This window comes from Leptodactylus fuscus, chromosome 7 (genome assembly GCF_031893055.1).
Source record: "Leptodactylus fuscus isolate aLepFus1 chromosome 7, aLepFus1.hap2, whole genome shotgun sequence".
In the NCBI taxonomy this organism is placed as follows: Eukaryota; Metazoa; Chordata; class Amphibia; order Anura; family Leptodactylidae; genus Leptodactylus; species Leptodactylus fuscus.
The window spans coordinates 97,063,801-97,082,108 of NC_134271.1; the positions used below are offsets into that span (position 1 = coordinate 97,063,801).

General features: G+C 41.4%; 1 protein-coding gene across 1 annotated transcript in view; it reads right to left on the reverse strand.

Moving 5' to 3' along the window:
• The window catches only part of CCDC85C (coiled-coil domain containing 85C), an 89,423-nt gene that overhangs the window by 19,896 nt on the left and 51,219 nt on the right, over positions 1 to 18,308 (reverse strand). Inside the window, exon 2 of the mRNA XM_075282588.1 lies at positions 7,532 to 7,608. Within this exon, the coding sequence (XP_075138689.1) occupies positions 7,532 to 7,608 (77 nt within the window). The remainder of the gene's footprint in view (positions 1 to 7,531; positions 7,609 to 18,308) is intronic.

Below are 18,308 nucleotides of genomic sequence, written 5' to 3' on the forward strand. Positions count from 1 at the left end.
TCCTGTGAGGCAACAGGGCTAACCTTCAAGCCAATGGGCCACCTTATTTTTTATCTCATGTGTTACATAGGACACAATCAGAGCACCCACACTATGCATACAGCAGATATAGGGAACAGTGAAAGCACCCACAAAGTACTCATACAGCAAACATAGGGAACACATACAACACTCACACTGTACTCACATAGCAGATATAGGGCACATACATGGCACCTATACAGTACTCATATAGTATATATAATTAACAATAAAGCACCCACACAGTAGTCATATACCAGATATGGGGAACAGGTACAGTACCCACACAGTACTCATATACTAGATAATATGACTATTTCTGCACCCCACATCCTACACCCCACTTCTACACAGTGCCTACACAAGACCGGGCACAATTGTGTTAGCACATAAAATTATAAAATTAGCATTGCCATATAATGCCTAAAAAACATAGACTTGAATAGTAAAATGTTTGGTACTCTTCTGCTGTAGATGGGTTAATAGTAAAGTCACTGGAGGTTCAGTGAAGAGTTACAAGCTCCACTCTGAGGTTTCTCCTGGGGTCCAGTCTTTATGTGACACCCCTAGGAAATAGAAGCCCTGGGTAACTGTCTAGCTTGCCATCTGCTAAAACCAGCCCTGCGCTCTAATAGGAGTTATGTAAAGCATATTAATGGTGGAGGTCCAAACAAGTGGAGGTCCTCTACACTGGACTAACAAGACATGGAGACCCCTGCTTATGACTGCTGAGTTTATCTTTGCCTCAGAGTCCTCCTGGCTTTCAGACAGAGAAAACAGATTGTTTGGTCTTGTGTGTCTGCTAATCCCCCCATAAGGGTAGTTAAACAGAAGACATGAGGCACGCTCTTATATCAGGAGCAGCTGTCATCTTTAGCATCTCCGGTCACAATCCCCGCTGCTGGTATCAATGAGTTAAGCCTCAACAAGTCAATGTCTGTCACCTGTATGCTCGGGCAGATGGGCGCTACGGGGCTTAGACCTAGAGGCGCGTTAGGTGCCTGGTGGGTGTCATCACAAATCTGCAAACATTTACATTTTGGTTACTGTTCCTGAAAATCAAAGCAAGTGAAAAACCATATTGGTCACATTGTTTAACATCACAGACTAATAATGATCCCATCCCTGATCTTGAAGGGCACCCCCAACCCCATGGACCTTAGAAGACCATAAATCTAAATGCAATTAATCTGAGCTCACTACATCGAGAAAACTCATTGTCCTCAAATTTGTGTAAATGAATTATGGGATTATATGAAAGGGTGCGTGCAGGGAAGGAGTCTTCCATTAGACGCTTTCTCCTCTGTATAGACATGACATGGATAGGAAGAGACAATTCAGGACAAGAGTTTGCAGGATGAATGTGCTCTATTTTCAGTCATCAGAGACTGACCCAATAATAACAGTCTGAAGCAGAAGTAATGTGCTGCTATGGTAATAGTCCTCTCTGCCTACTGCCAAACTTCACGTGCAATTAAATCACTTTTCTCTTTCCTTGCCAGACAAAGCGGAAGATTCTTAAATCCGCTCATCCTATCTAAAACAAGGAAGACGCTGAAGCCGGGGATAAATGGGATTTTGTGCCACAGTTTTTATGAGAAACTGTATACCATGGGGCTGAGCAACCACTTCAACATGATTTGTAGTATTATGTATGCTATATGGCTGACCCATAGCTTCAGGGGACCTATAATATACTGTATGCCATAGAGCTGATCTATAGTACACTGTATGCCATAGTGACATATAGCTTCAGAGGACCTACACTGTATGCCATAGAGCTGACCAAGACCTATAGTACTACAATGTATGCCATAGCTTCAGAGGACTTACTGTACACTGAATGCCATAGGGCAGACCTATAGTACACTGTATTCCATAGGGTGACCTATAGCTTCAGAGAATCTATAGTACACTGTATGTCAAAGGGGTGACCTTTTAGTGGACTTATTGGATACTATATAACAAAATTATGCTTGACCTAAAAAATACTACTGTATATACTGTATGACTGACTCATATCTCCTGTGGACTTATAGGACACTATATCACAGGGATAAGTCAGTTTCAATTGATCAATAATACAAATTATGCAACAGGGTTGACAAAGTTTTGGTGAATATCACAAGGCTGAGCCAAATGTCTAGTGGAATTATACAATACAATGTGTCAATGGACTGAACCATAGCTTCAAAGGACCTAGAACATACTATACAATGAACTGCAGTTGTGCATAATCCATAACCATTTATGCCATGGAGCTGAAGTAACACATGGTGTTCCTCCAGGCACTACCCGTAATTACCCGTAAGAGCACCCGTACTACCGCTATCTTTATGCCTCATTACCCAGCGAAGTCGCGGGTACCAGCTAGTCTCTAATATGTGATGCCTTAGGCTATGTGCAGGGCCTCAAGGTCCGCAATTATTGCACCTCACTCAGCTATTTTACATAGAGTCAATATATTTCCTGGTATTGATAAATATGTATTATGGATATTATGTAGAAAATGGACTGTAACAGGAAGCACATGGTTTGATGTGGGGAGAAGGGTAATTTTAGACAGGTGTTCTGGATCGTGACTCTACCAACCCATTAGAGGTCATTAGCTGTACACTAATGGTTGGTAGTAATGTACACTAATGTACACACTATTAACTGTATTTATTACAGTGTTATACACTGATTGCTAGGCGTACCTCCCAACTTTCAAAGGACAAAGAGGGACAAAATGTGCAACAAATTTATACCCGCCTACTGTTACTTTGTCTCCGCCCATTCTCACCCATTTATCTTTGTACCCCCACACAGTACAATGTTCCTACAGTCACCCTAACTTTATATGTTACATCTTGCGATAAAAGGGAATCCAGCACAGCCGGTATTGGGGAATAAAACTTCTTCTTTATTGAAACATCCGTATAAATAACACTTATACACGCATCATAAGCGTCAGACTGACGCGTTTCAGATCTTATGTCCTTTCTCAAAGCCTGAACACAAACAACATCTCTCTCTCCTTTAGTAGGTCCGCTGTCGGGCTAATCAATTCAAATTACCATCACCTGTTAGTATTTCAAGCCTCCTGTCCAGCCGAACCCACCAAGGGAAGGAGAAATGGGCTAAACTATACATATTAAAACCGCATTTAATGCACACAAATACAAAACTTATAAAAACAATCTATATATATATATATATATATATGGATCTTTGGTGAAAAAACTTCTATTTACTTTCATATTCTGATTTTTCATAAAATGATACAAAATTGCACAATTTACTGATTTCGCCGCTACCATCTTCAAAATCCTCCCTGATATTTTTCGGCTGGACAGGAGGCTTGAAATACTAACAGGTGATGGTAATTTGAATTGATTAGCCCGACAGCGGACCTACTAAAGGAGAGAGAGAGATGTTGTTTGTGTTCAGGCTTTGAGAAAGGACATAAGATCCGAAACGCGTCAGTCTGACGCTTATGATGCGTGTATAAGTGTTTTTTATACGGATGTTTCAATAAAGAAGAAGTTTTATTCCCCAATACTGGCCGTGCTGGATTCCCTTTTATCGCAAGATGTAATTTATCAATTCTCCGTACCGAGAGAATGAATATCCGTGCAGAGTCGGGGATTAACAAACAGTGGAGAAGTTTGACTGGACAAATCACCTGGAAGTGGCTGAGTACCCTTTTCCCTATTTCCTAACTTTATATGCCCTCATATTATAATGTTCCCCTCCAATTTCCCCACAGTATGAAGTCCCTCTCCTTGTGCCCCAACTAGAGGCAGACATGTCCCCCTCCAGCTACCCCCATGGTTTTACTCATCAAGTTGCACCCAGTTTAATGTCTCCCTCCATCTAAACCCCAGTTTAATGTCCACTCCTACATCTGCCCCGAGTTTAATGTCCCCCCCCCTTCCATCTGTCTCCAGTTTAATGTCCCCTCCATCTGCCACCAGCTTAATGTCCTCCCTTCATCTGCCACCAATTTAATGTGCCCCCTTCATCTACCACCAATTTAATGTCCCCCTTCATCTGCCACCAATATAATGCCCCTCCCTATGCCCCCAGCTTAATGCCCCCTACATCTGCCACCAGTTTAATGTCCCTCTTCATCTGCCACCAGCTTAATTTCCGCCTTCATCTCCCCCAGTTTAATTTTCCCTTCATATGCCCCAAGTTTAATGCCCTCCTTCATCTGCTCCTAGTTTAATTACCCTCCTCCATCTGCCACCAGTTTAATTGCCCCGCTTCATCTGCCATCAGTTTAATGACCCCCAGTCTAATGTCCTTCCCCCCAAAGTTTAACATAATAAAATCACTGATACTCACCTCTCCTCCCTCCCCTGCTGCTCTGTATCTTCTCCTGGACTGTTCAGGGAGCTGCAGGCGTGATGTGAGTGACTTCATCACATCACACCTAAAGCACCCGGGGCTGGAGCATAGGGATGGGAACAGTGGAGAAGTGTAAGAGCTATCTATGGATGGCTCCTGCTTCACCATTGTATTCAACACATCTGCGTCTTCTCTGGAGTCAGATGAGTGAGTTGAATCTGGGAAGTAGCACCTGCTGACTGGGACCACGAAACAGGACCTGGAATCCTGGCTATGAAAACTTCTGTAAACTTTATAAAAGATAATTGTACGTATGTTAGATTTCATGTTGCTCTAAGAATTATTTGCTATCCTAAATGGCACCCAAAATAGTTTCTGGTCTTTACAGTGGTTTACCTATTAACATCACTAGAGAGTCCATACACATGGAGGAATTTGAAGCTGATATTGAGGCAGATTCCACCTCAAAATCAGCTCCAAAACAGGCTGGAATCTCCCTTTAATTTTTTTCAATGGGTGGCTGTGCCAGATTTTTTTTTCCAGCGGCTGATTCAACAGGAGCCGCATGTGGACTAGTCATATTGTATCTGAGGCTATTAAGCCAAGCATAGTTCTCCATCAATCACATACTGCCACTTCATTTACTCATGGGGATTTGGAAAAGAGGGGTATTTTAGTTAGACTCTTCCTCTTAGCCAAAGGAAGTAAAAAGGGAACCTAAGGCAGCCAATGTAGAGGGTCATATAGGGTTGGGAATTTATCCAAGCAGATATGCCATCAAATATACAGGAAGAACTGTAGAGGTATATTGGCTGCCATCCAGCTTTCCTAGAAACAGATAAAACCTGCAGGAAGAGGCTCTCTGAAAATGCCATCACAAGTTGATGTTCAGTAGTCAGACTTAAAGGCACTGTAACCTGAATTATCACCATGTAAAGTACCCTGGTGAGTCTATCATCCTCCTACATCCTCACATGCATGGTTGAGGGCAGAGATGATGGATCGCTTTATTAGGTTGGCGCCATGAGACATGACACAAGCTAGTTAATGATAAACATTAAGAACCACTCTGTGGGCCATTTATGACTTAATTACCCCATATCTGAAGGGGAAGGGCACAAATCTTTCCCAGCCATATATAATCTGTACTGGAAGCGGGCAGGGACACTGGTTAATTATCTATGTGCCCGACTGACCTTACTATAGTCCATAAAGAGAAGCATCCATAATTGGAGAACATTTCCGGGTATTGCTGTGGCATAAATCACATGAAATATGGCAGGAACCCCGCAGTGTTTCACGCCACAGTCTTAATGAACCACAACACTATCTGGATCATTACTAAGCGCTGTCATTTTTCTAACTAATATGTCAATAATGCCACGGGCTATAAAACAGGCCAGAGGAGGAACAAAGCCTTAACTCTTTCATAGGTGGTAAGAGCATGTGTGTCCAATAGAAACAAGGCTATTATCTTCCAAAAAGAGCTCTAGCATACAAATACTACATCGTAACCCCCACTAGCTGCTCCTCTACACCCCAATACCATATACCAACTGCAACAGCAATGATACAAGCACAATGTGCAAATCTAGCAATTAAAGTGCAGTGTAATGTACACCATGGTATAAGCAACAAACAACGCCTCAATAACACCGAAGATAATATTGACCCAACACCCGTTTCGCTTATAAGACTTTGTCTGTCCCATATAAGGCTCACAATCTAAATTCCCTATCAGTATGTCTTTCGAATGTGGGAAGAAACCGGAGTACACAGAGGAAACCTACTTAAACACAGGGAGACCATATAAGCTCCTTGCAGATGTTGTCCCTGCCAGGACTCCAGCACTGAAAGGGCATTTTCTATTTCAATAGGTGCACGTTATAAATATGGTGAGAAAAAAAACCTCTACTTTGGCTATGTTTTAAGGGATACAGACGTTATCCCGATAATGAAGCTAGGGTCCCACCCCGTGTTAACAGGTAAAGAAGAAGCTTCACTCAAATCCAATGCCAATCAACCAAACGTGTTTATTGGTAGAGCTCTACCAATAAACAAGTTTGGTTGATTGGCATTGGATTTGAGTGAAGCTTCTTCTCTACTTTGGCTATGTCCCCTAAAAGCAAAAGTGGCAAAGGAAGAAAAATATATAGAAAAACATGTAAATACATCATAAATAAAGTGCAACGAGCAATCAAGCCCCCAGAAATGCAAAATTTATGCCAAATAAAAGTGCAAGTTATTTGATAAATGTGTCCCTGAGTGTTAGATCTATTAGTTTGGGGTCCAATTTGCTCACAGATTCTTGCTTGCACCGATGCATTGTAAGAAGCGCTAAGATTTGTGAGTACACATTTATCAGAATGTATTTCTTTGGCCTATTTAGTGCTTGGTCACATTTCCATTGGAGCCTCTATTGGAAGTCTTGTCATATTTTATAGAAACAATAGCAAATCATGCAGCACTGTTCTGGAAACCCACTGGACCTGATATATGTCAATAGGGTCTGTCGGGCGGCAAGGTTCTCCATCATATGATGATATCATACTCTTCATTTTTTCGCTTGTCTGCTTTTCGGCCAGAACAGAAAAGGCCTGGGGTTGATTCAGTTGGCTGTTTCCGGACTGGAAAAATACAGGTCATCTATTGCCACATTTACTGGCCCAGCAGCAGCTTGGCTGAATGGACATGGTGAGTGCAGTAATGAATTACATTAGGGACAGTAAATAGACCATTATTTTGATGCCAAGCATGACCATCTAAAGTGGCCTTTAAAATGGACAACCTAACCACCTCTAACAGAAGAATAGATGGCAAGTTTTGTTCACTTGATAAAAGCACAATACTTTTATAACAGAGTATTGAGCTAAAAGTGGTAACAATTTTAAGCCCTTTCGACATCCCTAAGAAAATCTTCAGCACAAATCGCCATTTAAAAGTAATTATTCAGACGATTACAAGGGCTCTTATCAAGAAATTATCTTTTTCGAGTCAAGAAATTAGATGAGACACAGAGAGAAAAATCAATTTTCGCTGGTTTAATTACAGTAATCCCTATAAAGTCTCATAAGTGATTATGTACGGATTAATGCGTTGGCCGCGGCGCTACAAATTCATAACAAGCATGAATACCACTTCCTATCAATAGTGAATATTGAATTTTTTTACTTACCTGTGACAGAAGTTTATTGTCGTCTTCCAGGAGCTTCACTTTGGTCTCTAATTGACGGATATAGTTGGAAGACGTATCTGGAAGTAAAGAAAGAAATTACGTTTTTAATACATATGACCTGGGATAGTCAGACTACATGAGTTTTCATGCCTAATTGTCTATCAATAAATGACATCTAAATTACAACTGGAAGGTGATGTAGTTGCATCAAGGTTTCTAGACCTTCAAGGAGATTCAATGGCTTGGCATACCGATTGAGCATCATCATGACCCCACTTACTACTTATTGTAGCCTCTTCAGTAGCTTCAAGTAGCAACAAAGATTTAGGACACCAAGGTGTTGGCTTTAGGTCACTGGTTAGTTGGCACTGCCAATGGTTATGTAACATGGGACAGGAGCTCAGAGAAAAGTTTATGGTTTCTTGATGGTCTCCAGTGATGTTTTCAGTTCAACTCCAGTGTCCCATCTTGCCTAGTCCAAAGGATAAAGCCAGCCAAAATCAACTTTTAATGTGTTATAGATAGATGTGAAATATCTAACAGCTACCAAGTGGTAGCTTATATCCAGAGTCCTCCATAGAGCCTTTTTTATCCAGAACTCAAGGGTGGTCACAGATGACAACGTTTATTAGAAGATCATCTGACTGCAACTCATCTACAACATCCCTACTCTTCTGATCCATCCTACTACCTTATGCACACCACTATTATAATCCAGTGTGGACATAACAGAGCAGGTAATAGACCTACCAATAACAGATACATATCTGATAACAGCTCATAACAGTACCTTACTTATAACTGGCACCTGCAGCAAGTGGAAGGATGACAAGAATGGCCTTAGGAAACAATTGCAATAAATCCGGAACTTAGAGCAGGTCTACCGTTTAGTTATTACATGTAAGGTAACTATATTATCCCTGGACAGACCAGCCTCTAGGATTATTATAGTTACAGATGTTGGTTCGGAAGTTTGGTTACCAGAAAACTAAGTGTTAAAGTATACCTATATAACTTTTCTAGGTTTTCAACAAACTATTTCAGGAAAAGACACATCTGATATAGAAGTTACTCCAGTATATCATGCTGTATTCTAATATAACATATATATTTCAGCATAGGGATGTAAGAAATGAGTTCTTTCTTAAACCGGTCAAGTGTCACTTAAGATACTTTACTACATAAGGATAAAGTAAGAGCCTGTGGGATAAAGATTATGAATACACTCCACATTCCAGCCCAGTGGGAAATGTAAGTGAGATGCAATCCACCTGAGCTGCCCCTAGGCACTTAAAGGGCAATTCCACCCATATCATATTTAGGCGTATGTATAACCAACAAGGAATACATATGAAATTAAATGAGATTTTTTTTAAAGTTAACTCTGAATGCTTTTTTATTACCTCAAAGCTCAAGATCATAGTTCTGTGCACCAAAACAACTTTTTTTTATTCATGTAGACTAGGAAAGCTCAGTTTCGTCTCAATGCTAAGTGGATATTACCCGTTATCACTTCAGATACTTCAGTGAGTAAGGACATTTCTGGTAATATTCCAGCTAATAATCTCTGACCCTCTCCTTTCAGCTCAGCACTTTGTCTTCATTACAGGAGAGGAGGAGATGGGTCAATATTTATTTTATTGCTGAGGCCAATGTGCTGCCTCGAAAAGGGAGGAATGGAATCTGAAATATATGGAGATGAAACAACCCAAAATGCTGCACCCACATTCTTGTGAGCAAACTTTGTGCCTATGGCTGGCAGAATATGCTGGAGGAGAAGACAAGCAGTTTGCAATCGTTGTCCGCTTCATTGAGGTGGTAAAAAAACACCCCATTGACCCATCTATGTACACACACATAATCATGGGTTAACACTATTGCCTTGCAGAGCTGGGATCCTAAGATCGAATCCAACTATGGGGAACATCAGTATTGAATTTCTATGTTGCCCCCATGATTGTGTGGGTTTCTACCCAAACAAAAAAAGCACATTGGAAAAATAGTTTATGATAACAATAGATTGTGAGCTCCACGGGGTAAAGATCAATGTAAGTGGTGGTAAACATTATTCAACACTTTGGTACATGTTGGCACTATATAAGCAAACCATAAAATGTATGGCTGGTGTGTAGCTATAGGGGTGCAGATTCAGCAGCCAAGTCTTTTTGCCCAAGAAGGTCCAAAGACCCAACTGGTACATAAGAAGATGCTGCACAAAAGGTTGGGGTCATGTTAAACTGTGTGCACAATCATATCACACTTTGACTTTGGTTTCAGTAACTGCACGAGGCAACCTCATGGAGGAAAGCTACAATTCTCCTTGACTAGGTTCAATTAAAACTGAACTGGGTAATGGCTAATTATAGGCTACAATGTAGTATTGTAATGGATAAGGGAGACCTTGGGTGGGTCCCTTGTTGATCCTTGTAGCACACTGCTCCTCTCCTTCCGAACTCCCCCTTCTTTCTCTGGGTTCATAATGTTTTTCACTGTGACCTTTCTTATTTGATCATTGCATTGTTATCTATTGCTTGGATTTGCATTCTGTAATTTTATGGTGCCATGCTTTTCTTACAATTTTAATAAAAATATTGAGAGACATAAATGTGAAGCATTTTTAACATCTTCTACTGACTACAACTTCTTATTTAGTGTGGTTTCACACCTGGTTTGCATTCAGTATATCCTAATTCATTGGAACATGGGAGAATGTGCTAACATTGCTATTAATGGGGAGTTCAGTTTTCACAAGGTCTCAGTGTCAGTACTACATCCAACAGAAATCTAGTAGGCATGTTGTCATCAGGATCTCAGTAGTGCAGTCTCAGGCTTTTGGCCTGCAAGATAAATTTTCTACATTGTACGTTAAAGGGCTTTTATTTCTAGTAGGTCTTCTTTAAATTACGCTCCAAAAGCTATGTTATTGAATAAACTTTTATGTTTCATATCTTTTCACTGACATCAATATCAATGTGTCACAATCTCGGCTTGTTGAGAGTGTTCAGCTTTCGCTCCCTTAGAAGATGCTGGTAATAAAAAGTAATATATGTCTTGTGGTGGGTATTACTGCTCAAGTTGTGTGAGGACAGCTGTGATGATGGATGTGTCCTCTGTGCTGTACATCATAGCCTAGGTCCTGGTTCCAGAAAGGACAGTAAATCTCTTCAACAAGAAGCAGCCAGGTCTATGGTGACAGGACAACAGTAGGGCTGGATATCTCCCGGGATAAGACTGTGTGCTGTTCTTCATTTTTCTCTGTTGACCCTGACACTGAATGGGAAATAATTATACCGCCATCTAAGGTATCCTAAAATCTAAGAAGCAGCTCCACATCAGCCCATTGATTATGCCTGGAATTATAACCATACATACAGTCCTATGAAAAAGTTTGGGCACCCCTATTAATCTTAATCATTTTTTGTTCTAAATATTTTGGTGTTTATAACAGCCATTTCAGTTTGATAAATCTAATAACTGATGGACACAGTAATATTTCAGGATTGAAATGAGGTTTATTGTACTAACAGAAAATGTGCAATATGCATTAAACCAAAATTTGACCGGTGCAAAAGTATGGGCACCTCAACAGAAAAGTGACATTAATATAGATCCTCCTTTTGCAAAGATAACAGCCTCTAGTCGCTTCCTGTAGCTTTTAATCAGTTCCTGGATCCTGGATAAAGGTATTTTGGACAAACAATTCAAGTTCAGTTAAGTTAGATGGTCGCCGAGCATGGACAGCCCGCTTCAAATCATCCCACAGATGTTCAATGATATTCAGGTCTGGGGACTGGGATGGCCATTCCAGAACATTGTAATTGTTCCTCTGCATGAATGCCTGAGGATTTGGAGCGGTATTTTGGATCATTGTCTTGCTGAAATATCCATCCCCGGCGTAACTTCAACTTCGTCACTGATTCTTGAACATTATTCTCAAGAATCTGCTGATACTGAGTGGAATCCATGCGACTCTCAACTTTAACAAGATTCCCGATGCCGGCATTGGCCACACAGCCCCAAAGCATGATGGAACCTCCACCAAATTTTACAGTGGGTAGCATGTGTTTTTCTTGGAATGCTGTTTCTTTTTGGACGCCATGCATAACGCCTTTTTTTATAACCAAACAACTCAATTTTTGTTTCCAAAATGAAGCTGCCTTGTCCAAATGTGCTTTTTCATACCTCAGGCAACTCTATTTGTGGCGTACGTGCAGAAACGGCTTCTTTCTCATCACTCTCCCATACAGCTTCTATTTGTGCAAAGTGCGCTGTATAGTTGACCGATGCACAGTGACACCATCTGCAGCAAGATGATGCTGCAGCTCTTTGGAGGTGGTCTGTGGATTGTCCTTGACTGTTCTCACCATTCTTCTTCTCTGCCTTTCTGATATTTTTCTTGGCCTGCCACTTCTGGGCTTAACAAGAACTGTCCCTGTGGTCTTCCATTTCCTTACTATGTTCCTCACAGTGGAAACTGACAGGTTAAATCTTTGAGACAACTTTTTGTATCCTTCCCCTGAACAACTATGTTGAACAATCTTTGTTTTCAGATCATTTGAGAGTTGTTTTGAGTAGCCCATGATGCCACTCTTCAGAGGAGATTCAAATAGGAGATCAACTTGCAATTGGCCACCTTAAATACCTTTTCTTATGATTGGATACATCTGGCTATGAAGTTCAAAGCTCACTGAGGTTACAAAACCAATTTTGTGCTTCAGTAAGTCAGTAAAAAGTAGTTAGGGGAATTCAAATCAATAAAATGATAAGGGTGCCCATACTTTTGCACCGGTCAAATTTTGGTTTAATGCATATTGCACATTTTCTGTTAGTACAATAAACCTCATTTCAATCCTGAAATATTACTGTGTCCATCAGTTATTAGATATATCAAACTGAAATGGCTGTTGCAAACACCAAAATATTTAGAACAAAAAATGATTAAGATTAATAGGGGTGCCCAAACTTTTTCATAGGACTGTATAAAGGACTGGAGCTAAATTTCAATAACATGCACAACCCGATTAAAAAAAAAAAATATTTATTTTTTTATTTAGGAGGAAAGCAGACATACACACACACACACACACACACACACACACACACATATATATATATATATATATATATATATATATATATTTTTTTTTTTTTTTTTTTTTTTTTTTTTTTTGAGAAGAGAATATATCAGGGCCCTGATGCGACTACTACCTCTGCACCCCTATAGTTAACCAGTGTTTGGACAATTTACAAACCAAAGAACATAACACGTTTGGAAACCCACATCCCCTATTATCATGGGGAACACGGGGTAATTAATAAGACCAATTATCTCACAGTAATGGCTGTAAGGTACATGTAGGATCAAAGCGTTTCTAAAATGTAAAAAATCAATATCCATCCCAAAGCCACTAATGACAGTGCGCCCCTATTCATCCTGTGCTGACACTTTAATATCACGAGCCAATAGCCAAGGAGAGGTAGCCTTCTGTGACTGCCATCATTGAATGGATGAAGGTTGGAAGACATCAGAGATTCAGACAGTCTCCCCATAAAGTAAATGGAATATCCAACCAACGTGGTGGAGACAGAGAAGGATTAGTTGCATTCCCAGGAATGTTATGCTGACCTGTATGTTATCTATGGTGCCATTCCCATCTCTTCTGATCATGGAGGCCACCCATCCGGCCCCTTTCTGCTGGAATGCTAGAAGTAAAACCAATCATACTGATTTATGGTCTCTGCACTCCTGTATTTCTAATCGGGATAATGGAATGTCAGCTCTACCTTTGGCCTTTTTGGTTCTTGAATTGTGCTGACTGGCTCAGGACTAGGATCAATAGCAGTAGAAGCATCACATGTAATAATCCCATTTTATTCCTGTACATAGATTTTCTATAGGTGCTCAGCAATCATATGGCACTTAATGTTTGACTAACCAATAGAACTCAAAAAGGTGACTACTGTCAATCTTTATAATATAAGTACACTTGTCTAGGAGACTCCTGAAAAGAGGAGACCTAGAAAATTCTGGATAGAAGGGTAGATTTTACAGGTGTCACATGCTGGCTACAGATACTCGCCTCTTCTCATTTATGTCTTATTCACACCTGGGTAGTGACACACCGTCATAGTTAATGGGAGGAATTTATTAAGACTGGCATTTCCTATGCAAGTCAATCCATTTCCAGGCACAAGGCACTCCAGTATTATTAAGAGGCTTGGGCCTCTTAATAATTTTGTTCCACCTTGGGAGGTACGACATGCCAGGGGATTGGCATAGATTTCTGGTAAAACGCAAGCCAGTTTTTCTGCCCACTGTCAGTGCACCAATAATATGGTGCATCTTAGGTGCAAATTCAGATTGAGTGCAGCTGAGCTAAGATATGCTCATAGGGCCATGAGCAACTAAGATATGCAACTGCTACACCACTTTTCAGGTGTGGTAGTAAATTCTGTAAATTCACCACATTGTTTTGATGTTAGGGACAGATTTTAAGAATGTCAGATGTGTGCAACAGCATCCAGGAGTGAAGATAACTGCATACTGCAGGACAGAGGAGTAACGATCTGTTCACACTGCACTTACAGTGTATGCCAAGGGTACAGCCGTACACTGGCATAAGTCACTAAGTGGCTCTTATGTTATAAGAAAATATACACAACATGGTATACTTTTTTGCAGGATGCCTCTGTAAGAAATAGTGCAGCATAGTAGTACAAACAGGAGAAAAAGAAGGAATATCAATGCATTACAGTCTGATGTAGAGTGTCCTTTTGGGCTCGTTCAGGTAAATAGATCAGATCGCTAGATATATTTCATGTACAGTGGCTGCCAGGAGTTTTCCCAGGACACACAGCAAGTGGACACTACAATTGTAGTGTAAATATAACCTAAGTAAATACAATATAACCTACAGTCTCTATTTAGAGAGACTCTATTAGTTTAGGGGGTTTGGAGTCTTGACTGTGAGTAACATGAGATAAAGAGTTGCAAAGCTACAAAGAAATCTTTGGTCACACAAAGAGAGTCATGGCCAAAGTCGCCATCTAGCTTTAGTCTTACTTTAGGAGTCTGGTCTGTAGCTTACATTAGTTTAGGAGTCTGATTTTCTTCAGGGAGTCAGATCTTGGGTGAATATTCATTTTGGGGTTTAAAGGGGTTGGCCACTTTCAGACCAATATTGACAAACAAATGTACAATAAAAAGATATAAATTTTTCCAATATACTTTCTGTATCAATTCCTCATGGTTTTCTAGATTTCGGCTTGCTGTCATTCATTCTGTTACTTCTAGAGGATAAAACTCTGACCATGGTCATGTGATTTACGGTCCATACCAGGCATATGTCTGATTGTTGTGCTGTGACTACAACGCGCAGCACCTGTGTACTCATCACATGACCATGGACCGTAAATCACATGACCATGGTCAGAGTTTTATCCTCTAGAAGTAACAGAATGAATGACAGCAAGCAGAGATCTAGAAAACTGTGAGGAATTGATACACAAAATATATTGGAAAATTGTATGTCTTTTTATTGTACATTTGTTTGTCAATATTGGTCTGAAAGTGGCCAACCCCTTTAATAAAGAAGCTATGTGTATTACTTTGTGGGTATGGCCTCCGTAAATGGGTGGGTCATATTCTACAACATTTTTTGGTACTTACCAATTTGCTCTTTGGAATCTCTGTGATGTCAGTAAATATGTGGATATGAGAGCCAGTTATTATAACATCAGAATTTAGACAAAAGTCTGAGACACTTTTCAAGGACAACAGTTTTGTAAATGGTATTAAATCCATAGACAGGTACCTACATGTAGGCTTCTATGACAGCTATGAAATAACACTGCCAGGTCTTACCCCTAGCATACCTTGCCTTAGTAGTATTAGCTGCATTGTGCTGCAATTAAATATATATGTTATGGCTGTCATTACACCATTATCTGGGGATATTGCTCATCCATCTAGTTATGCAGCACTGTATAACAACCCATCTGCAGCTATTATGTCTGTGTGTTGGCAGGGATCTATACCCAGTTGGTTCTGCCTTAGGCATTGTATGTAATACTACATGAATTAACAACTATGTGCTCTATAGCTTAATAGGCATAGCTTGAAGGCCCTGGTCCCTGTGTAAAATCTGTACAAATATCCCCACTACAGAATGCCATTTATAGTGCTGACGTCTTCTGGGAAAGGAGCCTTTGGGTGCTCCTGCGGCTCTAGGTCGTCACAGCTGCAGTCTCTGCTTCCTCTAAAGCTACAACACAGTCTTCAACTCGACAAGAAGACCTGTATATAAAGGGTTACTATGCAGAGTAACACAGTGTGGAGGCTACAGAAATAGCTGATTCTGCATATTGTGCCGTATCAGATGTTTCTCAATAGGAAACCATGGAATGTCCAAAATTAGATTCCTTTCTTGTAATTACATTTTTCTGTAGGTTTTCACTTCCGAGCATCCATGTCAAACAAATCAAAGTCTGGCTCTCATCCTTCTATTTTACAGGAGACTGGCACCTAAATAGAGGGTACCAGAAAAACAACAATGTTCGGTGACAGCCAAGCTATTCACAAAGGAAAAGGTCAAAAGACCAAGCTATGAACAGCTGCAGTGTGAGAGTACCTGCACAGGGGAATACACTGCTGCATATCTGCCAAAAAGATACCCCTGAATTATATAGCTCAGGCCCAGGCATTTCTTATAGGGACCAAATAGTTTAGCTACGGAATTGTCAGAATATGTGACATTAAAAAAAAACTGAGTACCAGATGTGAACTCCTTCAACTGCGGACAGAGGTGCGTGGCTGAGGCCACACAGTGTGGAAAAGTTGCCTCTTTTGTTGTGTTTTTGACCCAAAGCCAAGAGTGACTAGGCTAAGGATAAAAATACTGCATGTTTTTGTTGCAGTTTTTCAAACCAAAGTCAGAAGTAACCAGTGGCGTAACTAGGAATGGCGGGGCCCCGTGGCAAACTTTTGACATGGCCCCCTCCCCCAACCAACACCGACGTCGAAGACCTCGACCAACCCCCTCCTCTGCACTCTATTATGTCCCTTAGTAAGCCCTGCACACAGTATTATGTCCCATAGTGGCCCCTGCACACAGTATTATATCCATTAGTGTCCCCTGCACACAGTATTATCCCCCATAGTGGCCCCTGCACACAGTATTATCCCCCATAGTGGCCCCTGCACACAGTATTATGTCCCTTACTGGCCCCTGCACACAGTATTATATCCATTAGTGTCCCCTGCACACAGTATTATCCCCCATAGTGGCCCCTGCACACAGTATTATCCCCCATAGTGGCCCCTGCACACAGTATTATGTCCCTTACTGGCCCCTGCACACAGCATTATGTCCCTTACAGGCCCCTGCACACAGCATTATGTCCCTTACTGACCCCTGCACACAGTATTATTCCCCATAGTGGCCCCTGCACACAGTATTATATCCATTAGTGTCCCCTGCACACAGTATTATCCCCCATAGTGGCCCCTGCACACAGTATTATCCCCCATAGTGGCCCCTGCACACAGTATTATGTCCCATAGTGGCCCCTGCACACAGTATTATATCCATTAGTGTCCCCTGCACACAGTATTATCCCCCATAGTGGCCCCTGCACACAGTATTATCCCCCATAGTGGCCCCTGCACACAGTATTATGTCCCTTACTGGCCCCTGCACACAGTATTATGTCCCTTACAGGCCCCTGCACACAGCATTATGTCCCTTACAGGCCCCTGCACACAGCATTATGTCCCTTACTGACCCCTGCACACAGTATTATTCCCCATAGTGGCCCCTGCACACAGTATTATTCCCCATAGTGGCCCCTGCACACAGTATTATTCCCCATAGTGGCCCCTGCACACAGTATTATTCCCCATAGTGGTCCCTGCACACAGTATTATGTCCCTTACTGGCCCCTGCACACAGTATTATGTCCCTTACTGGCCCCTGCACACAGTATTATGTCCCTTAATGGCCCCTGCACACAGTATTATGTCCCTTACTGGCCCCTTGCACACAGTATCATCCCCAATGGTGTCCCCTGCACAGAGTATTATACCCCATAGTGAACACCCATAAACAATAGGAGACCCGGGGGAATAAAAACATAAAAAAATACTGTTTCTTACCTGTCTCCGGCTCCTACGCTGTCTTCTCCGCTGGCGTTCTTATGAAATTACGTCAGACGTCACATGAACCAGGACGCAGGCCGGGTTCATGTGACGTCAGAGACGTCAGAAAGGAGGCCTGGCAGGATCGTGGAGAAGTAAGTGACACTGTTTGTCATGTTCCCTTACCTTTACCGATCCGCCAGTCATTATACTCGGGGGTTTGTAAAGACCCCCAAATATAATGATAGTATTTGTGGGGCCCGCGGTGTCACTTGCCGACCCCAGCCCAACCAGGATCGGCAAGTGAATAGGGGCCGTAACGGCCTATTTAAAAAAAAAAACAAAAAAACGCAGTGGTAGCGGCTGTCACCGGGCCCCCTAATGGCCCGGGCCCTGTGGTAGCCGCCTCCGCTGCCTCTACGGTAGTTTCGCCCCTGGGAGTAACTTATAATGGAGTTATAATGGATTAAAATATAATGGCGGCTCTTGGAAGTTTCCCTTCTGTTTAATTCACTCCTGACTTTGGCTCAAAAAAAAGTAGCAAAATCTGGAACAAAACATGCTGTGTTTCCACAATGTGGATCCTTAGTCTAAAATACACTCCTGCCTTTGGGTCAAAATCACAGCGAAATCTGCCACAAA